Here is a 26,874-nt window from a genome sequence, read left to right as displayed (position 1 = left end):
ATATGATGTGGTGCTAGTGATTAAAGATCTTTACCATACCCTTTTGCTAAGTAGGCACTGAGCCCTCAGGGCCCTGAACAGGGTATATGTGCTCTGAGGTTGCCATTTTGCTTTGGGGGCACACTCACTGGAAGAATGTTGGTGATTTGGCCAGATAAGACTCTGGGTAGCCGTTGGAACACCCCCCCCCCCCCGCCCCGGCTTTGGAAACCCAGATGTTGGTGCTTCTTTCTCTGGTAACTATGTATATAATGTCTATGGTCAGACAGAAGCCTGTCTGTTGATTCATATTATTTCACTCTGTTTATAATTTCTGCTTGTAATTTCTGTTTGTATTTGCTCTGAAGTTCAGGGTGCTAACTTTTTCCCCTGAACTAAGTGAATGATGTATTTATGTTTAATTAAAGTGAGACTGTTAACCCCTTAAAGTTGCTTTCCTTAGAAAAGCAGATCAAAGAACCTGTGCTAGCAGCCCTTCTGTGCACTGCTGTTATGGGTCTTGCACAGCCACAGTAGCTGCAAAGTGGCACTGTTGTTACACCTAGTCTACAGAAAAGAAAGTAATCGTGTCTGAGGCAAGCTGGGAAGTCTGTAAAACTACTGGATAGCTACAGAAGGGTTTGAATTTGTTCAGTTTATATAACTGATCTGTGTCAAGTCACTTACCTCATCAAACTCTTCCCCAAATCCTACAGGTTTGGAAATAGCTGTGGATATCTCCTCTGCAAGTTCCTGCTGGTCAGCAATGTCCTGCATTAGCTCATCTACTTTATCGATATCCCTTTAAACAAGCGATAACATATGCCATGTCAGTCAAGGTGCACATACACAACAGGGTCTGAGTGGCTCTCGTAAGGGAGCCTTAATTACTGGAAAGTGAGAACGCAGTTTCTCTGGCATGGACCATGTCCCCACTTCACCTCCTCCCAACAAATTATAATTCCCTACTCTGAATAAACTCTTTGGCAATGTTAGTTTTCTTTCTTTTTATAGACCAAGGGTAATTCTGAATCCAGCGCAACAAGCAGAACCATCACCTAACTGTTTAAATATAGTCATGCCCAGGAAACCTAGATGGCCCCCAAATCCACTGAAAAGAAAAAAAAAAAACACTAAATATTTTCTATAGCTAACTAACACACAAATGTTAACACCTCATTCATCCAGCAGCCTCTCCGTTTTAAGACACAGGAAAGCCCCTTCATCAAGCCTTTACTTAAAGTCTATACCACAAAGTTCTAACAAGCAGGCATTTACCACAGCAGGAGGAAATAACTGCTGACAGCTTTGCTGTGAGGGAAGACATGGGAAAACTATGAAGAGAAGACACAAGAACTTAAGAAATTCGACAATCTGGGGCCATTTAGTGAAGGACAAATAATGTAAAGACATCCAGGACAACTGTGGATATGTACATTAATGGTAAACGAGACGCCAAGAAAAGGAGAAATTCTGTTTGCCATGATCTATTTCAACAACACATGTTGTATATTTTTCCATAAAAAAAGGTTAAAATAAAAAGCCTGGGAACTAAGTTAAGGGGTAAGCTTCAGAACTCTGCCCAACAATGCTAGATAAATGAGGCATTACTATGGAATTATAATTTAAGTATATGGGCATTAGAGCCAGGAGAGATCTTAGAGATCATCTAACCCAACTGCCTTCTTTTATAGATAAGGAAACTGCGACCCAGGGTGCAGAAGAGAATTTCTGAACACGCTCACTCCCCCCATGGATAACTTACATGTTGTCGTGGGCGGCCTTCATGGCTTTTGCAGCATAACCCATGTTCTTGAGTACTTCGGTGTTAGTATTGGCATTCTCAAGGGCTTCCCTCTGAAACTCGATTGTCGACAATGTACCATCAATCTGGGCCAGCTGTTTCTCGTATCTCTTCTTGCGCTTGAGTGCTTGAAGGGCAGCTGAACAAGAGAGAAGAAAATAGGGTTTCAAAAAAATCATCATCTAAAAGGGCTATAGCTTATTCCATCACACTTTGTAGGACAAAAACTGTAGAAAACATGTCCAAACCTAGATTATCTTTTGTTTCTTTATTCAAGTTACATTAAAATCAGCACTGATGGGAAGAGTATTGTTTAACCAGATGAAAACATCACCATTGTGATTAAGCCCTCAAAGTGAATTCCCTGTCCAATGACTTCTATGGGACAAAATCCTATCTGATAAATTTCCTGACATTATTTTAAGCGGTAGTGTAAGTAAGGTAGATTTTAGTGTGTGTAAAGTGGATTTTTGTTATTATTTCTAGAGTTCAGTTTCCCAGGATCCATAGCCATAACAATCTCTCATTCCCAGGTATTAGATAGGAGCTCTCGTGATCACGGTTCAAAACATCTCCACCACGTTTGCCAAGCATTATATAACAATAAATAATGTAAACATTTGTGCCTCAATTATAAACATCCACTGAGACTGCGCAGTGAGATACAGGGATGAGGTGATGCAAACTTGTGAGGCTATTGTTGGCAATACGGCTTCTTTGTCTGCGGGTAGGCACTGGTCAGTGAGTAGGGGAACCTTTAGGGTTGTACAATGCACAAGCTGGAACGCTTATGTGCCTTGACTGACCCCCATCAAGACTTGGGGGGAATCTGTGTTTGCCTCAACTGGCCCCCATCGAGGCTTAAGGAGATTTAGGGGAATACACAAGTTGTGCCTGTCTCAACTGACCCTATCGAGACATAGAGGTAGTTGCCCCCCCTTCTTGCTAACCCCTTCAAGAAGGGTGATCAGGGAATGCTGTAGGAATTGTGCTTCCATTATCAGCAACCCTTGTGAGAAGACTAGACTAGAATAAAGTAAGATTATTAACCCCTCTGAAGCTGTCTTTTCTTTCTGACCAGATCAAGAGCAAACCTGTGCTAGCAGCCATCCGGTGTGCTAGTGTTATCTGTCTTACAGGTATATAGTAATGCACATAAAGGTGAATTATTAGCTATAACCTACTTAGCCTCTTTTTAAAAGGCCTTTAAAAGAGCTGTATATCAACAGCTATTAAGGAAAAAAAAAAGTCATCATAGGACTGGTGAGAAAACTTTTATTATGGATAGAGAGCTGGTTTAGAGAAAGGAAACAAAAGGCAGGGATTAACAGGAAATTTTGTCTTAAAAAATTAAAAATCTACATAAGGACTGGTACTGAGAACTGATCTGGCATCTTTATGGAACAACCTGGGAAGTACAAACAGCAAAATCTCCAGTTCTGCAGATGAACCCCTTCTCTGCAATAAAAAAGGGAGCTGATGGGGACAGATGACAAGAGGAGCTCATGAATCTCTCCCTATGTTCTATATTATTATCAACTGTATGACAACATAAGCATTTGAAAGAGCAGTAAAACATAAGCCACAGTTTTTTAAAACAATTAGTTTCATTCAACAGGAAGACCACAATCTATAGGATACTCCGCTGACTTGTGGCAGGGTGCAGAGAGCCACTCTCAATGTCCATACAACCATATTGAAGCCACCCTCCACTCTCCCAACCCTAACCCTGCCATAAATAAACAAACAAATAAATAAGTAAACAAATAAATAAATAGAAAGCAAGGGACAGATTTCAATAAACATCAACTAAAAAAAAATAGAGAATCTCACACCCATTAAATTGGTCAAGATAACCCAAAAAAAGGTAATTATTGGAGTTGAGGGAAGACAGGCATACTAACACACTGTTAGAACTGTGTATTGGTACCCCTAAAAGTCACTAAAACTGTGCATACCCTTTGACCTAGGAATACCATCAAAGAGATCAAAGAAAGAGGAAAAGGAACCACATGTACAAAAAATTTGTTGTATCAGAGAACTGGAAATTAAGGTGTTCATGGGAAATGGCTGAACAAATTATTGCTTTGTAACAAATTACAAAAGTAAAAGATTCTGAGGAAACTGAGAAGACAAATGAACTGATGCAGACTGAAGTGAGCAAACCAGAACAATTTATGTAGTAACTACAACACTATAAAGAAAAACAACTCAGATCGATGCAGGAGAGAGGGCTGATGAAGCATGTCACCCAACCATCTGACAGAGGGATGGAGAACTCTTATCCTGGACATGGCCAAAGTATAAATTTGTTCAACCCAACAGTCTTTTCACCTACATGGGGGTGGCCAGCCCCCCTTCCAGCTGGTACCACTTGGCCCCAGAACAGGGAAACCCTGGGGGGTCACAAACAGTTGAGGTGGAGTGGTAGAAGGGCAGGAGCAGGAGCTTCTGAGCAGTTCAGAAGCACAGAAATGCAGCCATGGGCATCACTGTCCCCCAGAGCTGGAGGCAGAGACCATGGTGCTGGATGAGGGAGGTGGCCCTTGGGCCAGTGATAACTCTGGTTTTTCCTTCGATCACGAGTGGAAACTTAGCTTAGATGAGTCCCCAAGGAACCCAGGTACCCAAGCCTGTGGCTGTTAGGGCTTAGGATCCTGACATGTCATTGCAGCAGCACATCCAGCCAATCAGAGGTGGCCGACCAGTCCATGGGCTATGTTAGCGATCCTTCCTGCAACGCTCAGGTGATGTATCAGGGAGGGTTTTAGAGTTCTTGTCCTTTTTTTTAATTTGGAGAGGGGGCATTTGGGAGGGAAAGTGGGCCTAGTTAAGGGGATGCAAAAAAAAAAAAAAAAAAAAGAAAACTATAGTACCTTTAAAATGCACAGGAAAAAAAGGGAAGAAAAAGAAGAAGGGGGAAGAAAAGAAAACTGTAGTATGTTTAAAATGCACAGGAAGGAAGTCCAGAAGGAGATAGACAAGCAGAGCAGTTCTGGAACCAAAGTGTTGGATTTATTGAATTCTATAAAAAAAATACTAGCTGTACATAACACAGGTCATGGTTTTGTATACAATCCTCCTTCTGTGCTTTTGTGTATTTGGAAATGTTCACGTTGGATGACATTTGTCAATTATAGAACAAAATTCTTTTTCAAAGAAAAACCCTAATGGAACAGAGCAGAAAGCCCATAGAACAGAACCTGATGAATAAATGATGTTCTTCTAAATCCTATTCCAATTTTTCATCAAGGTGTAGATGTGACTCAAAGACTACAAGCTTTGTTAGGTTCTATCATCCTGGAAAGGTTTTGAGTACAGTCTGAGCAAAAGACTGTATGGTGTCCAAGGGATTGTTCAGCTAAGCATGAAGAGGCAGCATTCATCACCAGTAGGTTGGCCACTTGGGGATAAACTATTTGGCCATTGAAACCCACGAAATAAAGAAAAATACAAAAGGGCCACCAGTCTCATGCAGTGTGTCACTGAGTCTGCACTGACAGCCTCCTAAGGGGGGAGAAAAAACAGTGCTAGAGTGTGCTAAGAATCCAACAGTTTTGAGACCACCTACAAACATCCAAACGGTAGGCACTGTAAATGTTCGACGTCTGTCAAATAGCCAGTCAGTAGACATTGCTGCCAGAAGAAATGAAATTCATCCATCTTGGCATTCTCACTATAAATGAAACCAAAAGACAAAAGAAGTTGAAACTACATGGAGAGATGCCTCATAGATTCTCTCTGGAAAAGCAAAGAAAGAAGTAGGTAGTTTGTTTAACAGTGTACAAAGAGATAAGAAACATCATTGTACGGAACATTTGGTCATCTGTTACAGGTGTTCATGATAACGATTTGCAGAATGACCAGCACAAAATTAACTTCAGATTATGCCAACATCTGCTAGAGGATGAAGATGCACAGAAATTCTATGAAGAATTCAATAAAATCCTCCAAATTAAACTGATATATACTTTGATATTAGATGACTTCAACTGCCAGCTGAGAACAGTGAAAAAACACGTTTGAAAACATGGCTCAGAAAACCAAAGATTTGTAGACTACATAGAGGCTTCACATATATACCGTATTATCTATCATGAATACTTCCTTCAAGAAAATAATTGTAAGGCACAGGGCATGGTGAGCACTGAAGAGCATAAAAAATGAAACAGACAAGAAATTACTTGTTCCCAATGCAGGAATCATTTCTGAATCAGCTGCTTGGGTACAGTCAGACTCTTGATTTGTTAGAGCAAGGGTCAAAATTAATACAGAGCTAGAAGAAGAATGGGCAAAAAATATGGTGTGCAATTAAAACTCTAACTTGGCCTGTTTAAAGAAGTTATTGATTCCAAAAAATGAAAAATGGATGGAGGACAGGACATCAATACGGATTTTAACAATTTCATACATAAGCTGAACCAACATAAATCAACTGCCGTAAGGGGTAGACCAAATGAGTCTAAAAATATAACAACTGACACACTCAACAAGCAGAGGTACATAGCAGCTAATGGCAACACTGGTTCAGAAGGTAAATTCCATTTGCCCAATCTTAAGGACAGAAAAATAGAGGAAAATGATGATCAATACATCAACTCAAAGAACAACGAGAAGCAGTAGAAGGAAAAACCAGTTTAAAGAAAGCTTGGTGAGATACCCCATCTAAGACAATGCACAGGCGCATGTAGGGACAAACCTAAAAGTGGAGAAAAAGATCTGGAGAGATTTTATAATAAATGATTTTACTTCCTATAAACATTTTATCAAATGGGGAGAAAAATCACTAGAGACAAAAGTGATGGGTATGATTATAAAAAGATTAGGAGATTTGGCACAGCAAAAAGCAATATATTTAAAAGAAACAAATTGAGAAAAATATTTTCAATAAATATCAGGTAAAGGTCTTACCTAGCTACTGATCAATTCAATAGAACTACTGCCTACAACCATGGAGAAGAGAGAGGAAAGCGGGGTTAGGGGAATGAGAGGAAGGAAGAAAAGGAGAGGTAGGAGAGAGGGCTATCTGAATGGAGCCCCACCCCCACCCCCACGTTAGGGTCAGAGGAAAAAGCAGAAGGCCTTACAATCCACATTAAACTATGTTTCTGATTTTGCAGAAGGCAGAGAGAGAAGTGGACAAAAAAGAGTGTAGTCCTAAAAGGTGGCAGAACTTCACGCAGGCCTGGGAGGAGGTGTGGAACAAAAGCATTTTCTTTGCTTGTTAACCTGTCTGGTTATGCCTTGTTAAAGGCTAAAGGCTTGGGGCAGGATTTAATCCTTGTTGTGTATTTGTTTTTGACAGTTACTTGTATAATTTAAAAAAAATTTCATATGCATTTATTAAGCAACTCCCATGTGCTGGGCCCTCAAAGAGCTTACGTTCCACTGAGGGAAAGCATATACACATAGAAGTAAATATAAAATAAATGCAAAGTAACTTTTTTGGATATGGAAGAGAAAGCGCTAATGACTAGAGGAGGGGAAGGGAAAGGAAAGGCCTTGGGGAGGAGGTGACAGCCCTAAAGGGAGTCAGTCAGTCCAAGAGGCAGAGATGAGGAGAGAGCCCATTCTAGTTATGGGCACAGAGGCAGGAGATGGGGTGTCAGGTATGGGAAACAGAAAGCAGGTCATTTTGGCTACAAATATGCCTGGACAGCATGAGGGGAGGAGAAAGACGGGATGAACCCTTTACTCTACAGTAAATGACTGAGATGCCAAAGAGGAATTTGCCTTTGATTACTCCAGAAGCACAACTTTTTCTTAATAGAGCAATGACATGGTCAGACCTGTCTTCAGATGAACTGGACAGGGAGACTAATTAGGAAGCTATTCCAGTGTTCTAGATGAGAGGTGAAAAAGGCCTGAATGAGGGTGCTGACTGTAGGTGTGGAAAGGAGGGGATGGATGCTGTGGAGGTGGAATCAACATGACTTATCAATCTACAGGCTATGAAGAGAGTGAGAAAGAACTCCAGGTCGCCAGCTTCAGTGAATGGGCAGCTAAACAGCCTTCTCCATAAAAATAGGAAGTTAACATTGAGTAGGTAGGAAATCAGCTGACACAGAACCCACACAGAATGGAAACTCACAAAAATCAATCACTTACCTAAAGGACACTCCCTAGGACCATCACTTTAACAAAAAACCTAACGGCACTATTATAGTCTAGCTGGAGCCCTGACTCCCCTCTGCTCTCCTTCAAGGTTAGGCGGAGATGGGGAACTTGCAGCCTTGGAATCCATACATATCACCATGCCCTTGACAGTTCTACTAGGACACTGCTCTAGGCAGAGAAATAATGAGTGAGGTGACCATGGGTCGGTCCAGCCATTTGTTCCCGTGCCTCTCAGTCCTCTTCGTCCCTCGATCACAGATCCTTCCATCTGCAGTACAACCTCTCCCATTCGTTCCCCAAGGCCTAAGCCTAAGGGCCCAAGGGTCTCTCTCTGGCTGTGCAGTAGAGGACCAAACTGGAACAGCTGGAGAATGAAGCAGGTGCAAACACAACAGATCTCGAATCACTCATGGAATTCCTAGCTAGAGCTCCGGCAGGAAGCAAAACAACCTAATCACCTGCGCTGGCGGCGCTACTACAGGAACATTAACTCTAGCACCCCGGCATCAACATTAGGCTCCAGATGGTTACTTCACAACGTTACCAAGGCCGCTGTTATCTATAGAAAAAGAGCCATAAAAGGAATGTTGTACAAAGTACACGCGACACTTCTGTCCTGTATCAACGAGTCTTGTGAATAACAGTTACTTATATGTCATAGTTATTTCACAAAGGACCTTTATGTTCTACTTCTAAAGTTTTCTAAGTACTTTCCATATAATATCTCATTTCAACCTCATAAAAAAGCTGTGACATATTAGTATCTTCATTTTGCAGGTGGAGAAACTGAGGCCCCATTCAATGACTTGCCCAAGATCACATAGCCAGTGTCAGGAGGGATTTGAGCCCAGACCTTGATTCTGAATCACACACTCAGCACCCACCACCACCCTGTGCCAGCTCTATACCCAGTATGCACTGAGTAAATGCTTATGTTATTGTGATTTACTGCTTTATGTCTCTTCCAAATCTACAAGCTCTGGGAAGAGGGCAGAAATTGTGATTTGCACTGTCTTTATGGTGTGGGCCCATCACCTCACACCTGGACTATCGAAATAGCCTGCTGGTTAGTGTGTTGGCCTCAAGTCTCTCCCTGTTCCAGTTCATCTTCTACTCATCGACCAAAGTGATCTTCCTAAAGGGTACATTTGATCATATCACCCGCCCCCCTCAGTAAACTCCAGTGGCTTCCTAGCACCTCCAGAATCAAGTACAAAATCCTCTGTTTAGCATTCAAAGCCTTCCATACCCTGCCCCACCCCCATCCACTCTTCTCCATCCAGTGACCCTGGCCTCCTGGTCCCTCTCTCAGCTCCAGACATTTTCTCTTCCTATCCCCCATGCCTGGAATGCTCTCACTTCTCATCTTCACCTACTGGCTTCCTGGAGTCCCAGCTAATATCCCACCTACAAGATAGTCTTTCCCAACCCCTCTTAATTTGACTGTCTTGCCTCTGTCAATTGTTTCCTATTTATCCTGTATATAGATGGTTTGCAAGTACATAGTTGTCTGGACGGCGTTTCCCTCATTAGATTGTCAGCTCTTTGAGAGCAGAAACTGTCTTTTCACTTTCTTTGTATCCCCAGCACTTAGCACAGTGCTTGGCACATTTGGTGTTGTATGACTCGACCCGTGGACCACATTGTCCGGGAGTTTTTTTTTTTTTTGGCAGATACTGGAGTGCTTTGCCATTTCCTTCTTCAGGGGATTAAGGCAAACAGGTTAAGTGACTAAACCAGGGTCACACAATTAGTACATGGATGAGGCCACATTTGAATTCAGGTCTTCCTGACTCCAGGCTCTATCCCCTATGCTACCTAGCTGCCTCCACTTGGCATAGTAGGTGCTTCATAAATACTTATTGACTGGCAGGCTGACTAGTATACCCCCACATCCCCAGCACAGTTTTAAAAATTCTAAGGAGCTCAGGAAACATTTGTTTATAAATGTTACTAAAGCAAAAAAGAAAAAGGCAACTGGAGATGTTCATCCAGTGCCTCAATCTTAAGTCCTCTTCTATTAACTAGTCTGGGTTATGCAGAAAATTTTTTTTACAGAAATCAACAATCTTCTAGAACATGATACGGCAAAGACAGCCTCAAGTAAACACAGGGGAATGACTGAGGAGTGGGGGGTGGGAGAAGGTAATGAAGCTGAGTTTATCTAAGCACAGCCCACATCAGCAGCAGAGAGAGGAAGGAAAAGAGAGCATTGACACCATTTTTCCAGTAACAATGTGAAATAAAGCAAGGAGGCAAAGCCTACACACAAAAGAAGTTACACACAAGAACAGCAGTACGAATCCTGGAGCAAGGGACCCACTGAAGACACTGAATAAACCTTGGTGACTTGGTCAGAGAATAGCTAACTGATTCTCAGGACTGCCCATGAAATTTATCCAGCTCTTGCCTCTTCACAACTGCCCCCCAAATACCCACAGAAGAAGAAACAGACAGGCCCGGTCTTGGGAACGCTGAGGGCTAAGAGAGCCAGGAAGTCCTCACCCGAGAAGCTGGTTAGGGAGAAACCCGTCACAGGATCAGCTTACAAGCAGAAGGCAATGGGAAATTAAGATGGAGCCACAGGCAGGAAACAGCAATCCAGGCCTCCTCTCCAGGCAGTCACATGGTAAGACTAGGGGAAGATGAATGGGAATGTGTGGCTAGTGGTTAGCCCAGGATTTTGTGTTGGCCATATATGGCTAAATTAAGAATAGCTCAGGTTTAGATACCTATAATTTGTCTAGCCAGAGCCTGTTTTCTTTGCTTCTTTTCCTTAGTTACTAAGCAAAGTCCTCTTTGAAAAACCCAATCTTGCCTCAACTACATGAAATGGGGGTGGGGAAAGGGAAGGGAACAAGCATCTGTTAAGCACATGTGCCCCGCTGTGCTAAACACTTCACAAATATCACCTCATCTGATCTTCACAACAACCCTGGGAGGTAGGTGCTGTTACTGAACGCATTTTACAGTTGAGGAAACTAAGGCAGAGGTTAAGCACCTTGCCCAAGGCGACACAGCTAGACGTGTTTGAGGATGAATTTAAACTCAGGTCTTCCGCACTCCAGGCCCCCTGCTCTATCCACTGCCTCCAGGCTGAGCAAGGAGAGCTAGAAAGCAGAAAAGGGAGGGGCCAGGAAATTTTCCAGAAGCCAAGCAGGGACTGCTAATAGCAAAAGATGCCACCAATGAGCTGGGATTAGGGCTAGGAAGCACACTGATGGTAAAAACAAAAGAGCCCTTTAATATCACTTTTCAGAAATCTGCATTTTAATACAGAAAATTTCCCTTTCAGTGATATGCAAGTATTTTAATTCAAGTTGCATTATAATAGGGAAAGCTCCAAGTCTCCCATAGACAAAAATATTTAAGAACTGTAATTTTTCAACATGAGTTGACAGGATTTTAAATTTTCATGTGGAATCCACAAATGCCTGGCCCCAACAGTTACCACTCCATCAGTACTGGGATGCAGGCACAGTGAAGACTAAGAGAACACTGGCAGTGCACAAGCTCATCCCCTTTCTTCCAGATCAGTCACTGGATTGGCAGTCTGGCCTGCCAATCACCAGGCATTTTGTAGTGTTAGTGTGAGAACTGCGAGGGACTCAGTCTTCTGTTTGTGTAGGCAAAAAAACCTCCCCAGAGCCAACACGGAAATATGTTATCTTCCTATCAGGGTGGAAAAATCTTTCATGGAACCAGGACAGTTATTTTTAAGCTCGATTCCACAACACTGTGCCAGGACCAACAGGATAGAAGAGACACTTCCAAGAAATTACTGTTGTGGCTGAAAATCAGGTTTATTACAAATTGGGTTCTCCATGAGATACGGAAAATCTTTTGCCCTAAACCTATTTCAATCAATTATTTTTCCATACTGTTAATAAGCCATATTTAAGCTAATGCAAAAAATAATTGAAAAGTGATATTAATCTTTATTCTTTACGAATCTTCAGTGGTAGGAGAGGGAAGAAAACAAAAAGCAGAAATGTTTGCCATTCCTAGTTGAAGACTAATTAAATTCAAAGTTTGGGGCTGGATTAGGATAACTAAAGTCTCTTTCAGATCTAAAAGTCTTTGATCAGATATGCAAACATAGTGTTTTTTTGTCCCCTTCCACTATACATATGGATCAGGTTCTTAATAAATGTATATTGAATGCTGAATGAATTTTTTAGCATTCTAAGAGCATAAAGATTATATAAAAAGTACTGCTACAAAAATCATGGATTACAGAATTATGGAGCTGGAAGGGGTCTTTAGAAATCATTTAGTTCAAAATCCTCTCATTTTTCAGAGAACAGTTCTCATTTCTAAAGCACTACATAGTTTGGATAAACTTTCCATGCAACATACTTGTGAGACAAAAATGGCAGAGCTATTATTATCTCTGTCTTATAGATGATAAAACATACAAATAAGGGAAACTGACTTGCCCAGGGTGACATGTGTGTGTCAAGTGCAAAGGCAGGAACTAGAACGCAGTCTCCTGCCTCCAGTTCAGTGTTCCTGACATGCCTTGACTGCATCCTCAGTTTCCAATCTTTTGTACTGGAACAGAAATAGCTGTACTACACAGTGTAAAGAACACTGAATTTCAAATTGGAGGCTCTGGGTTCAACTCCCAGCTCTCCCACTTCTTACCTGTATGACTGTAAGTCAATGAACCTCTCTGTAAAAACCCTCTCCTGTAAGATGAAGAATGGGACCAGATGATCTCAAACGACTCTCACAGTTCTAAATCTCTAAAATCTATTTTCAATCCTATTTGCCACTTAAAAGGTCAGCGATGGATTTGTTTCTGAGTTCCAAAAAGGCAGCAGCAGAAAGCAGGTCCGAGGAATACCTAATGTCAGTGGAAACCAAGCCTGGCCCAGAGGCTGGGCTCTAGCCACCTGCTGGCTCTGAGTCCCCTCCCAACACAACACGTTTCAAAGGTTCACACGAGGGGAGGAAAACTTCATTCTTAATAAACACTAGAAAAAACGTTCAGAGACAAGGCTGTACTTGTTCCCACACAGCTGGAGAGGCCGGGCTGGACGTGAGCTGACTGGATTTTTCAGTGCAGCATCGCTCTCTACAATCTCTATTTCTCTGGTACCTTAACTCGATCTCTGTTGCCTGGAGAGGGTACTCTCAACTACGGCACTTTAGTGACAGGACCACAAATGTTTGTAAAGTGACAAGAAGAACTGAATCGGAGATACTGCCAACTTCATCATCAACTGCAGGAGTGTGGGGTACCACTGTTCAAGTGAGGCAGAAGGGGAAAAACATGTCCCAGTATCACAAAGATGACAAGAACAGGCTCGATAATCAGTACTCCCAAACATTACTCTACGTGACTTAAACAAGGCACATCACTTTAAAAATATTAGCAGATACGCACCATCATTTTTTAAAATTCTGTTTCCTCATCTATAAAATCAAAGGGCTAATGCTGTGATGAAAGAGCACCGGACTATCTGCTGAGCTGAAATGACCAAAAGCCAAGAGACTTAGGTTCTAGCTCTGCCTGTGACATTAATCTGATATGCGACGTTGGGCAAATCACCTCACATATGTAATCCTAAGTTTTCTAACCTGTGAAATGGAAATATTACTACTTCTACTACCTGTGAAACTCTCTGCAGCCACAAACAGCTATATAAATATGAAGTATTATCATCATCACTAGATGATCTCCGAGGTACCTTTCAGCTCTATGAGAGGACTCTTACTCCTTCAGACCTCATGGGGCAATGGAGAGGGCATTAGCCTAGGAGACAGAAGATAAATTTAACTCAGCCCTGTCACTCTGCTAGAATTGCAGCAGGTCATTCCCCATCTTCCAGACTTAATTGTCTCACTAGTAAAATGGCATTATACTTGTCCTGCTTACCACACAGGGTCATAAAGAAAATATAAAAATGTCTATCAGTACACTGTAAAAATTAAGTGCTGAACAGAGGCATAGGATTATCCCTTTCATTATTTAGTTGAGATGCCCTATACCACGCCCAAAATGGGCATTCTATCACTCCTGCTTGGCTGACCAACCATACTTGTCAAAAAACACTCTAGTTTTGCTAAGTCAATGAGATATAGAAACCAAAGTAACACACTTACACAAACTTTCAAATCAGAATTCAGTGCTCAACAAACTAGGCCAGCCATATCTTCTCAGTTTGCAATGAATGAAGAACATAAGTGAAAGTCTAAAAACATAGGGGAGGAGTTAAGTTGGCTGAAATAAAGGAGAACAGAAGACAGCACTCCGGGAACTCTTTTTCTTTTTATGGAGACAATCCACACTGCTCTACTTTCTACTTTCAAACTGCTTTCTTTGGATGCTCTCAGGTCTCCACATGCGCTTCTTCTGTCCTCCCTGACAGTGAAAAACCTTCTATTTCCTTTGCATCAGCCGAGCCCTAAGTGTTGGGAGAATTCTCTTTACATCTTCCAGCTTTGGGACTGTCACATCACCAGGACCCTTGGCTGCTTCTGTCCCCCTGAATGGAGGGCTAGAGGAGGGAGCAAGAAACTGCCAAAACCTCCATTTAAAGAAGTCCTAGAAGCCCAGCCAAGTCTTCAGTTACCATCAGCTGCACTGCTGGCTTCAACTTCACTATCATCATGATCTCCACTTAAGAGTACCCTCTGTCCCCTTCCCCTTTTAGCTTCCTTTTGTGTGTTTTCTTCTCCCATTTGATTACAAACTCCTAGAGGGTGGGGACTGTGTGTGTTTGTGTGTGTGTGGGGGGGGGGAGGCAGTTTCCTTGTTTGTGTCCCTAGCACTCAGCATAGTGTCTGGCACAGAATAGGGGCTTAAGAAATGTGTACTGTATTGCATTCTAAGTCCAATCATAAAATCTTAAAGAGTTGGAAAAGACCCAAGAGGCCATTCTAGGTGAACCACTACCAAACCCCCTACAATATTCCCAATGAGTGGTCATTCTGCCTCTGCCTGAGTTCACCTTGCAAGTCAACCCAGTCTATTTCTAGACAGTTCTAATTATGGAGAAATGCTTCCTTATGTTAAGCTGAGATCTGTCTTCCTTCATGTAACTTTAACATAGTCCTAGTTTTGTGCTCTGAAGTCAAAGAGAACAAATCTGCTTCTTCTAGCTAGCAGATACCTGAAAATAATGACCATGCTTCCTCCTCAGTCTTTTCTTTTGCCGCCTAAATACCCTCTCAAAGGTCTTTCAGGTGAGCTTTCCCTGGCTGATAAGATCAAGCTTGTGATACCTAGTACTAAGCCCCAGATCTGATGTGGAAAGGGCAGTGAATCAGGAAGTAGAGGAGCTGTGATTTGAACCCACGTCTGTGAGCCCAAGTGCTGCCTCATGACAACGCACTACTAGAAGTCACAGAATCATAGGATTATAGATGCAGTGCTGGAAGGACTCTCAGAGGCCATTGTCTAGCTCCCTCATTTTACAGAGGAGGAAACTGAGGCCCAGAGAGGTAGTAAAGCAACTTGACCAGGATCACGGAACTAGTGAGTATTAGAACTGGGGCTCTGACCCAGAGCTATGCTGGATTTACAGCAAGGAGACCTAAGCTCATGTGCTAGCTCAGCAGTCCATCAATGCAGATATGACAAAAGGTCAAAGACAGGCCTTGACTACAAGGAGCTCACAATCTAATTGGAGAGACAACAGGCAAAGGAGAAATAGGTGCAAATGAGATATGTAAATGAAAAACTAGAGATAATCAACAGAGGGAAGGCACTAGAATTAACGGGGTTTACGAAAAGCTTTCTGTAGAAAGCAGAATTTACCTGGGACTTGAAGGAAGCCACGAGGCAGAGATGAGGAAGGAGAGCCTTCCAGGCATGTGGATCAGCCAATGAAAATGCCTTGGGTTGGGAGACGGAAGTGTGTGGTTTGAGGAATAGCAAAGGGGCCAGTGTGACTGGATTGGAGAGAACATGGGGGGAGTGTAAGGTATAAGAAGACTGGAAAGGTGATTGGGGAGGGTGGGGGGAGATGAAAGGCTTTGAACATCAAAGAAAAGATTCTATATCTTAGAGGTGACAGGGAAGATGACATGGTCAGACCTGTGCTTTTAGAAGATGACTTTGACAGCTAAGCGAAGGATGGGCTGGAGCGGAGAAGGACTTATGGCAGACAGAACAACCAGTAGGCTACTGCCTGAGTATGAGGAGATGAGGGCCTGCATCGGGGTGGTGACAATGGTAGAGGAGAGAAGGGGGCATACACAAGAAATGTTACTAAAGCAGAACTGAAAAATCTTCGCAAAAGATTGAATATGGGGGAGTGAAAGAGAATGAGGAGTTGAGGATGACACCCAGGACGCAAGCCTGGGGGACTGGGAAGATGATGGTGCCTTTGGAAGAAATAGGGAAGTCTGGAAGGGGGGAGGGCTTGGGGAAGAAAGAGGAGTTCAGTTTTGGACATGTTAATGCTTATGATACCTAAAGGACATCCAGTTCAAGATGTCTAATAGGCAGGAGGTTGGAGATACAGACTGGACGTTAGCATAGAGGCTAGGGCTTGGATAGAAAGATTTGAGAATCATCAGCGTAGAGATGATCACTGAATCCATAAGAGCTGATGAGACCACCAAATTAAATGGTATAGAGGAAGAAGAGGACCCAGGACAGACCCCTGGTTAACTGACATGACCCAGATGAAAATCCAGCAAAGGAGACAGAGAAGGGGTCAGATAGGTAAAAGATAGGTAGGAGAGCCAGGAGACAGTAGTGTCCTGAACACCTGATGATCAGCAGTGTCAAAAGCTACAGAAAGGTCAGGAAAGATGAGTATTGGGAAAAGGCCGTTAGAGTTAGCAATCTGAGAGAGCATTATTAACTATGGTGAGAAAAGTTTGTGTTGGTTGGGTAGAGTTAAGAAAAGAGTGAGAACAGAGGATGTGGAGCCAGCTACTGAAGCCGGCCTTCTCAAGAAGTTTAGCCATCAAAAGCAGGAGAGATGTGAGATGACACTGGACATGGAAGAATCATGGGAGAGACATGGGCATTTACAAGCAATAGAGAAGAAGCTAGCAGACAGAAAGCCTGACAGGCAGTGAGAGCAAGGACTCTAGAGGGGACAATGTTCTAGAGAAGACCGGATGGAATGAGATCACTCATATATGCAAAGCAGTTCGCCTTGGCAAGAAGAACAACCTCTTCACATAAGAAAGAGATGAAGGAGATAGTGGCAGAAGGCAATTGGGTAATATGAGGTGAGAAGGAGGGGAGAAGGGAGCTCTCAGCAAATGGCCTCAATTTCTTCAGTTAACGACAGGACAAGATTCTCAGGTGAGAGAGAGAAAGGAGGGAGAATTATGGGAGGTTTGAGGTGGGATGAAAAGGTTTAGAAGAGCCACCGTGGTCAGCAGAATAGTAAGTTAATTGGGGAGGTGCACAAGGTTGCCTTCTAGCAGTGAAGGCCCAGTTGAGGTTATGTAACAGATTTGCAGTAGACCCAGTCAGCATGGTTTTGTGATTTTGTCCACTTTTTTCAGCAGCGTGTATATAAGAGCAAGTGGATAGTGGGGGTGACCCAAAGCTGAAGTTTTACAAGGCAAGGTTGGTGATATAAAGAGGTAAGGGACTCAAGAAAAGAGGGCAGTGTAGAGCTGAACTGGTTTACTTCTCTGGGACTCAGCTTCCTCATTTACATAAACAGAGGGCTGGGCTACTGATGATCTCTCAGATCTCGTTCAGCTCCGGATCCTATGACTCAGACTCTTTCCACGGAAAATATAGTAAGTGTCAAAAGAGAAGTACAAAGTCCTATGGTCGCTGCGGAGCAGGATAGAGGTTGTGTTGATCAGGGAAGGTCACATCATGAAGGACATGGACAAGGTGGGATTTCTACAGAAGGAGATCACACGGCTGAGAGAGAGCTATTTCAGGCAAAAGAAGCAGCATGAATAAAGGAGTTAGCAAAGCACAGATCAATTCCAGAAAATAACTAGTACAACTACAGAGTGGTTAAAATACAGAAGTATGAATACTTTTTTCAGATAAGTCTGAGAAGGTGGGCTGGGGCCATATCATTGAGGGCCTTGAATGGCAGGACAAGAACTTAGACTTTATTTGGTAAGCAATGAGAAAACATGAAGGATTTTTAACATAATGACGTGGTCAGGTCTAAACATTGGGAAGATTAATCTAGAAATGGCATAAAGGGTATACAGGAGGGGAAGAGACTGCGGGTATGAAGACCATTTAAGCAGTTATTGAAATGGAATGAATGAATGTCTAGTCTAGGGTCATGGCCCTCAGAACAGAGAGGAGACAATGTGAAAATCACCACAGAGGGACAAAGGATAGGAACTGGCCACTAACTAGATATGGAACATAAGGCAAAAGAACAGTCAAAGCTGACCCCTAGATACGTCATTAACAAAAATAAGGAAATCTGGAGGAAATAAGAAAAGCAGCAGTGAGAAGCAGTTCAGCACAGGAGATATGATACTGGCCCATTATAGATATTTCAGCTATTTCACTTGGCAAAGGGTTAGTCAGGCACAAATAGGCGGTTATTAACACAACTGTGTAGCAGCAGTAGGATAGTAGCAACTAATATGTATGCTGTACTTTAAATACAATTTTCTACTTGTTTACCATGATATTAATGGAAAGAACACTGGACCAAAAATCAGGAAGCCTGAATTCTAGTTCCTCCCCTGACACTAACTAGCTATGTGACCCGGTTTACTTATGTCCCCCCTCTAGGTATCTGCTTACAATTCTAAGAACTTTCTGGATGATGATAAGGGAGGCAAGTGCTGAACTGGAAAGAGTATGTTGTCAGAGCACATCCATTAAAGTCCTAGTTCTGCTACTTATATACCTTTTTTCTTACCTGCCTCTTGCCCCGTGCCTCAGTTTCCTCATCTGTAAAATGGAGGGGTTGGACCTCATGAGGCCTCTTTCCAGCTCTAGAACTAAACTGAAAAAATGTCATGGCATCATAGATTTTATAAAAAGACCCTCATACAATCCTCTGGTCAGCGCCCTGCCTCCAGGCAGGAAAAGCTTTATTATTCTCATTATACAGATGGGACAGGTAAGACCTAGACAGAGCTCCACTGATCACTTCTTTGAACTCCTATCTCTATACTACACAATTCAGAACTTAAATAAATGTTTGAATTGTCCTCTAGTAGCTCAAGAACTGGTAGTCACAGAATCACAGAATTGTACAACTGGAAGTTGTAATGGCCACCTGGTTCAACCCCAAAGGCAAGAACCCATACACGAAAGGAATTACTACTAGACAACAGCCTTGACAAGTGACCATCCAGCCTTTGCCTGAAGACCTCCAATGAAAAGGGAACCCAACCTTTCCCACAGCAACTCACTCATTCCATTGTCTTCTATTTTCTGCATATCAAGCCTGAATTAATCCTTTTGCAACCTCCACCTGAAAAGTGTCCAAAGGGCTATAAAACCAGGCATGCCCTTTGACCTAGCAATACCCTCCCTAGGTCTGTAATTCCCAAGATATTAAAAAAAAGAAAAAGGACCTACATGTACAAAAATATAGCAGCTCTTTCTGTGGTGGCAAAGAATTGGGGGGGAAAAAGGGATGCCCATCAACTGAGGAATGGCTGAACAAGCTGTGCTTTATGATTGCTACTGTGTTATAGGAAATGATAAGCAAGATGGCTTCAGAGAAACCTGAGATTTCTATGAACTAATGGAAAAGGAGGTGAGCAGAAAAGTGTACACACTATCAGCAATGTTATAACGATAATCAACTGTGAAGGACTTAGCTATTCTCAGCAATACAATTCCAAAGGACATTTCTTTTTTCCTCAATTTTAAACATTTTTATTTAAACTTTTGAGTTCCAAATTCTATCCCTTCCTCCCCAAGGTTATATAGGTTATACATGTGCACTTATGTAAAACATTTTCATTAGTCATTTTGTACAAGAAAACTCAAATAAGAGAAGAAGAAAAAAAAGAAAGCATGCTTCAGTCTATATTCAATCAATATCTGTTCTTTCTCTGAAGGCAGACAGCATGCTTCATCATCAGTCCTTTTTTATTTTATTGTATCTTGATGTCTCATAGAGTCATTAGTTGCCACTTGTCCAATTCTAATTTTTAAGGAATTATTTTCTTCAATGAGCTTTTGTATTTCCTTTTCCACTTGGCCAATTCTTTTTTTTAGGGAGTTATCTTCTTTGGTAATTTTTTTTATATTTTTCCCATGCTACTGACTCCTTTTTCTTGATTCTCTTGCATTTCTTTCATTTCTTTTCCCAATTTTTCTTCTACTTCTCTAATTTGCTTCTTGAAAATCTTTCTTAAGCTCTTCCAGGAATTTGTTTTGGGCCTGAGACCAAATTACAGTTTTCTTTTAGGCTTCACATGTAGCCATCTTGACACTATTATCTTCTGAGTTGATGCCTCAAGCCTCTCAATCATCATAGAAACTTTTTATAGTCAAACTTTTTTTGTTTTTTGTTCATTTTTTTCTGCCTTTTTTTTTTTTTTTTTTTTGGTGATTTGGTGTTTTTATGTGAGAGTTGGGCTCTGGTCCTGCACTGTCCCAAGCTCTCTGCACCAAGGCTCTAGATGTTACTGATGGCTTTCACTGGGCTCCAGGGCTTAGATGCTTGCTTTCTCTGGAGGGCAGGCTTCCCTTCTGGCTTGTACTTGGGGGTGGGGCCTCCCTGTTGGCCTGTTGCAGGAGTGGGGCCTTGCTACTGTGTTGTTATGGTGGCGGGTCCTGAAGAAAGATCCTATCGTAGGTCTGCTCCAAGGGTGAGGCCCCCGCTGCTGGGTCGCTATGGAAACAAGATTTCTCTGCTGGTAAGCCACAGAGGCAAGGTTTTGCTGTTTGGCCAGCTCTAGGGTAGGGCTTCACTGCTGGTCAGCAATGGGTTCAAGGCCTTACTAGTGGTTTGTACTGGGGGTAGAGTTGCTAGGGTGGGGGCCTGGGGACGGCCATATTGCAGGAAAGTGGGCCTCACTGGTGGTTAGGCCAAGGCTTGAAGCCTTGCTGTAGGCCCTCTACTGTGAGGCTAGTGGCTGCTGCTGCTGCTCTTGGACCTCGATCTCCTTCCATCCCTGAGACAGACCTTTCCTCCTGTGCTGATAAGCTGCTTGCCTGCTCCTAGATCAATTCTGAGGAGGTTTTCTAGTTATTTAGAGGTGAATTTAAGAAGGCTTCAGAGGTTCCTTCCTTACTCTGCCATCCTAGCACCAGAAGGTGTGAGGGTCTCCAAAGGATTTATTTCTGCTATCTACCTCCAGGGAAAGAATTGATGGGGACTGAAGCATACTTTTTTTTTAACTTTATTCTTCTTGCTCTTGAGAGGGACTCTTTGTTTTCTTTTACAACATGACCTATATGGAGATATGTTTTGTACGACTGTACAAGTATAATTTATATCAAATTGCCTGCCTTCTCAAGGAAGACGTAGGGGAAGGAGACAGGGAAAGAATTTGGGAATCAAAATTTTAAAAAATGAGTGTTAAAAATTGTTTTTACTTACAATTGGGGAAAAAAGTTGTTGTTGTTTTAAAATACAGAATTAGAAGGGAAGCAGTAAGCTAGTTAGCAGATTATAAACAAAGGCTAGGGAAGAAAGGAGAAACCACAAAGGACTTTGCTATGGTCTTAGTTTTAGTAACGCTGTAAAGCCCAGAATCGGCCTAGATAGGCCCCTCGAGGAAGTCCACTCTTCCAGTCTTGAGTTTCTTTGATCCTTTATTTTTTTCTTGACACAGAAAGTCACATATGAAAGCCTCTATTCTGAGACTTCTCAGGTACTGCCCGTCAACCCCTGACTTCTCCTTAGGGCCTGGACATGGCTGATGCCATATGGAACAGCTAATTTGAAAATATATTGTGCAAAACAACCATGAAGGACTTCAGAATTCTGATTAATGCAATGATGATGATGACACCAACAACAATAATAATAGGTAACTTTATATTATATTATACACACACACACACACACTCTTACTATGCACCAGGAACTTCGTAAGTTCCTGTCCAAGTAAAACCATGTAAGTAAGTAAAGCCAAGCGTTTTACATTTATCTCATTTCATATTTACAACCACTGAGGGAGGTAAAGTGAGATTATTTCCATTCTATAAAGGAGAAAAACTGAGGGAGAGGTTAAGTGACTTGCCCAGGGTGACGCAACTAGCAAGTGTCTGAGGCTGGATTTGATCGCAGGTCTTTCTGACCCGGGCCTGGCATTCTCTCCATTGCACCCCACCACCCGCCTGCCTCTAATCCAAAGAACATCACCCATCTCCTGTCAGAGGTAACTGGCTTAAAATCCGGAATGAGACATGAATTTTTGGACACGGCCAAAGTGGGAATTTGCTTTACTGGTCTATGGGAATATTTAAAATGTGTACAGGTGGTTGTTGTTTCATCCTTTGTTCTTGAAGAGGACCATGACATCAGGAAGATGATGTCATGACTTGCAAGTGAACTGGATTTCAAAATGTGAGGGAGGGCTATGCAAGGTCACCAACCTCACTTTCTCCTCTAGAGCCATTTGGGTCCAATGGCAAGATATAGATCAGGATGACTGAAGACAGCCCTCTGTGTACGTACAGAAAGGATAGGTGAGATTTTTAAAACCTCTAAAACAAAACTCAAATTTAATTTAGAAGGGTTACACTGCAAGCATGAGTGCACACACACACACACACTCTCATATATATTTTTCAATGCACCTCCATCAGGAAGAAGGTTTAAAAAGAATTAATGGAAAAAAAAGTGGGAAGGGATAATTTTTTTTCCATTAATTCTTTTTAAACCTACTCTACATCAATGCTAGACACAGTCAGAGCTGCAATTTTGGGGGTGGTTTTTAATTACACCTTGAAATCACCTTCAGCTCATAAACAATGAAAGAAAATGTTTCTACTGAGTGATGCTTGCTAGCTCCTAGGAAACCATAACCTCCAGCCAGAGACAAACTCTCTACAGAGGGATATCCAAGCAAGGCTGTCAATGCCTCAGTGTCAGTTGAGGGCCCCTGACCCATAAGAAAGAGATGACAGAAGGCCATGTTGCAAGTAAAATAGCTTGCATTTTTAAAAAGTTCTATCTACCTACTTTTAAAAGAGAAAACAACCATCAATTTTGTCCAAAAAATACCACCACTACTAAAAATATGCCTTAGCTCAGTGGTATGTAAGAGAGATAAGAAGTGGAAGAAAAGAACTGAAGGCAGAGGGGACAAGACAGGAGGGGATGGGTGAGTGGGTAGTTGGGCAGGAGACAGGCAGAGGAAGAATGGAGATATAGGAGGTATAAGGTGAGGGGGATGTGAGAGGAATATCAGGCAAGTGTTGAGCAGGGAAGTAGGAGCTTTGTAAAGTAGAAGTAAAAGTAATATTTGTTACATTTACTTGGCTAATATGGAAATGTGTTTTGTATGACTTCACAGATATAATCAACATATTGTTTGCCTTCTAAAAAGGTGAAGGAGAGGAATGAAGGTAGGGAGAGAATCTGAAACTCAAAATCTTAAAAAAATGAATGGTAAAAAAAATTTAATGTAATTGGGGAATATTTAATGTAAAAATAAAAATACACTTTTAAAAATAGCTGCATTTACACATAGTTTTTAGGTTTACAAAGTGATTTACATATATTATCTCACTTAAGCCTCATTTAACAATCTTGCAAGCTAATACAAGCGGTACTCTGTTTTAACTAAGGCCCAAAGAGTTTAAGTGAGACCACTTAAACTGGCCTACTTCAAGGCTACTGCCCTAATTCAGCTCCTCATTACCTCTCTCCTGGATGTTTCAGTAGCCCCCTAATTGGTCTTCCTGACAAATCTATGCCCTCTACAATCAATCCTCCCTACAGCAGCTAAAGAGTATTTCTAAAACACAGGTCTTCTCATGTCACTCCCCTATTCAGGCTCTACCAGCTCAGTATTACCTCTAGGATCAAATACAAACTCCCAGGTCATTTAAAGCCCTTGATGAACTGGCTTCGTTATACTTTTCCAGGCTTCCACATCCATTACTCTCCTTCAACTCAGCCAGACCAGCACTGCAGTTCCTTCCAGGAGACATTCCATGTCCTTTTTTGCACAGGCTTGTTTCCATGCCCAGAATGCACTGCCTCCTAAACTCTACATCTTAGAATCTCCAGTTTCCTTTAAAATGCACTGCTTCCAGGAAATCTTCTCTGAATCTGTTTCTAGTGCCTCTCTCCGGATAATAACTTGTATTGATTGTACCGTCTTATAGTACATGGTGTCTCCCTTGGCAAGATTATAGCCTCCTTGAGGACAGGTATTTGTTTTTTTCTTTGCATCTCTAGCATTTAGGACAGTGCCATATGGGTGAAATACTTATTTGTTGAGGGATGGGACTAACAGTTAATAAGTAGCAAGGAGAGGACTTGAACTCAACTTCTAGACTCCAGATCCAGGACCCTATTCACTAAACAATAAAGCTTAAGATTCAGAAGAAACAGGAAGAACTGAAGGAAGGAGAAGAGAAAAGAGGAAAAGGTGAGACAGAGATGACAGGGGAAGAGTAAGAAGGCAGGGACATTATGGGAAGAGAGAATGGAGGTGGGGAGGACAGAGGAGGAGGCAACAGAAGAAGACTGAGACAGAAAGAGGTTAGAAGGAAGAGAAAGAGCACTGATTCTAGAGCCAGAGGCCTGGATACAAATCCTGCCTCTAATCCTTACTAAATATGTGTTCTTGGGCAAGTCACTCCTTGGGCCTCAGTTTTCTTATCTGTAAACTGAAGGAGTTGGACCAGATGTGATCTCTGAGGTTCATTCTACCTCTAAATCTATAAACCAAAGAGAATAGAGGCAGAGAAGGGGGAGAGAGGAGACAAGAAACTGACAGGGGCAAAAAGGGGAGTCAGGGAAAGGAGAGAGGGCAGAAAAGAGAGAAAAGAATCACATACAGAGAGACAGCCCCACACATAAAAGAGATCGTGAGAGAAGTATGTAAGGGGCAAGGAAAATGGTGAAATATTTGGGTAGAGAAATGTGGAGTTATGGGAAAGGAACAGGACCAAGAAGAGATATAGGGTGAGGAGGGAGTGCACCCAATCATAGCCTATTTAATTGGAGCTCAGATCTTCAGACTAAGTTTGATCATTGAGACTTTTTGAAATGCTGATTAACCACTGTGGCTGCCTCTTAACAGCAAAAAGCACTTCTGGGCAGCTGTGGCCCATGCACATTACCTAGTACCTGCTCTCAAATGTGTGAAATCAGAGGGGACAGATCAGAAAGGGCTTGGAGGGTGACCCCTGGATCTGGAACCAATATGAAAAATGAATAAGGCTGCTTGTTTTTTCTACAGGATTTTCTTATTTCCTGCAGAGTAATCATCTCATAATAGTGGTCCTGGCTTCTCCAAAAAGAGGAAAAAAGACAGCTGGGCCTGCTCATTTAGACTTTCTGCAAATCTTGGAACTGCTTTCTCCTCAGCATAGGACTTTGGTCTGGGCTTAGACAACAGAAAGAGCTGGACCAATAACTACGTCAGATTTGAAAGTCATATGCAGAAGGCTGTGGAGAATATTTAAAAGTAACTTTGCAAACACAACAATTTTTTTCCCTTGCCCTGGGAATCTGAAGGCAAGGAAGAGTTTTCCATTTGATTTCCGTTCCCAGGCTAGAACGCACTGTTTTTTTTCCAATTTGCTTTTCTTCTCACCATCTCCAGCTGAAATGATGCCAACAAGACCCCCTTTTGTTTAACGCAGCTTTTGTGTTTTGGCAGCAGAAATCCCAGAAAACCCAGCTCCTAGGCTGGGGTCCTAATTTTCAATGTATGTTGAGTGCAGAGCATCCCCTCTAGAGGACAAAAGCAGGGCATTCACACTGGTGGGAAGGGGAGGGGGAAAACAGCAGGGACTACCCATCCTGCCTTGCTGGGCAGCAGCCCAGGAAAGAGGGGAGAGAATGGCACAAAGCTTCTGGAAACTTTGGACTGGGAAAGGCAAAGAGAGTGATGGGGACAAGATCAGAAGGGATGGGGGGAGGGGAGGGGGCAGCTAGAGTTAGAACGGAACAAAGAAGGGAGGAGGAGAGCAGAGAGCAAAGGCAGAATAGTTAGGAATTTAAGGCAATGTCTTCAATTAGTAGTGGGTTTGAATTAAAGATCTCACTCAATGCCTTTACCTGATAGGACTTCAGAGCAACTAAGCCTAGGACACTCCTTTCTCCCTTCTCCCTCCCAAGATTCCCAATCGGAGTAAGGAAAGCCAAGAATACCTAGGCCCTTTGTCTCTGAGGCTTATTGATTTCACTGGTGTTCTCCAGTAGAATCTTAAAGCTTCAAGGAAGACAACTTTCACCCAAAAAAAGGTTGTGACTCCTCTATTAAAGTCTTCCCCTTCTAAAATAGCCAGCTGCTAATATTTTAACTCTGCCCTAGAAAGGTAAAAACATGCTTTACATTCAGAAATGCCTTTTGGTGGGAGTGGCTGCATCAGAAAGAAGAAAAACATGAAAAAACAAAAAGGAGAATTTTTATGACAAATGTGACAGAACCTGGCAACTAAATAATACAAAGAGAGAAGTAGCAGCATGTTAGGGATAAAAACCTAGCCTTGATGTGTGTAAAGCCTGAGTTCAAGTAACAGCTCTGACGGATACTGACTGTGTGACCCTGAGCAAGTCACTTATTTTAGTCAGTGGACTAAGTTGCTCTCTATTTAGTAGAAGAAGTGCCTTTTTGCATTCTTAGGGGAATTTCCTCCTTGGGAATTCCTTAAAACAATGAAATCATAGGTCAGATATAAGAAATAAATAAGATGCATAAGGAACTGTTAAAAAAAGACACAGTAGCAACCAACCCCTGTTCACAACAGAGAAATCACTAAAAAGCCATGAGTATACAATTTTAAGAGATAGCACTGTTAATAATCACTTGAAAAATGCTCAATCTCAATGATAAAGAGATGCAAATTAATATAACTTGGAGATACCACGTCATACCCATAAAACAAGCAAAAAAATAATTACGAGGTG

At 42.1% G+C, this 26,874-nt stretch overlaps 1 protein-coding gene across 1 annotated transcript in view; it reads right to left on the bottom strand.

The window, feature by feature from the left end:
- Window positions 1-26,874, bottom strand: part of CHMP4B (charged multivesicular body protein 4B) — a 61,114-nt gene that overhangs the window by 5,499 nt on the left and 28,741 nt on the right. Inside the window, exons 2-3 of the mRNA XM_036751707.1 lie at window positions 1,745-1,922; window positions 667-781 (exon numbers count right to left, since the gene is read on the bottom strand). Of these exons, the coding sequence (XP_036607602.1) occupies window positions 667-781; window positions 1,745-1,922 (293 nt within the window). The remainder of the gene's footprint in view (window positions 1-666; window positions 782-1,744; window positions 1,923-26,874) is intronic.

Source organism: Trichosurus vulpecula, chromosome 3 (assembly GCF_011100635.1).
Source record: "Trichosurus vulpecula isolate mTriVul1 chromosome 3, mTriVul1.pri, whole genome shotgun sequence".
NCBI lineage: Eukaryota > Metazoa > Chordata > Mammalia > Diprotodontia > Phalangeridae > Trichosurus > Trichosurus vulpecula.
This window is presented reverse-complemented; position numbering and strand designations above follow the sequence as displayed.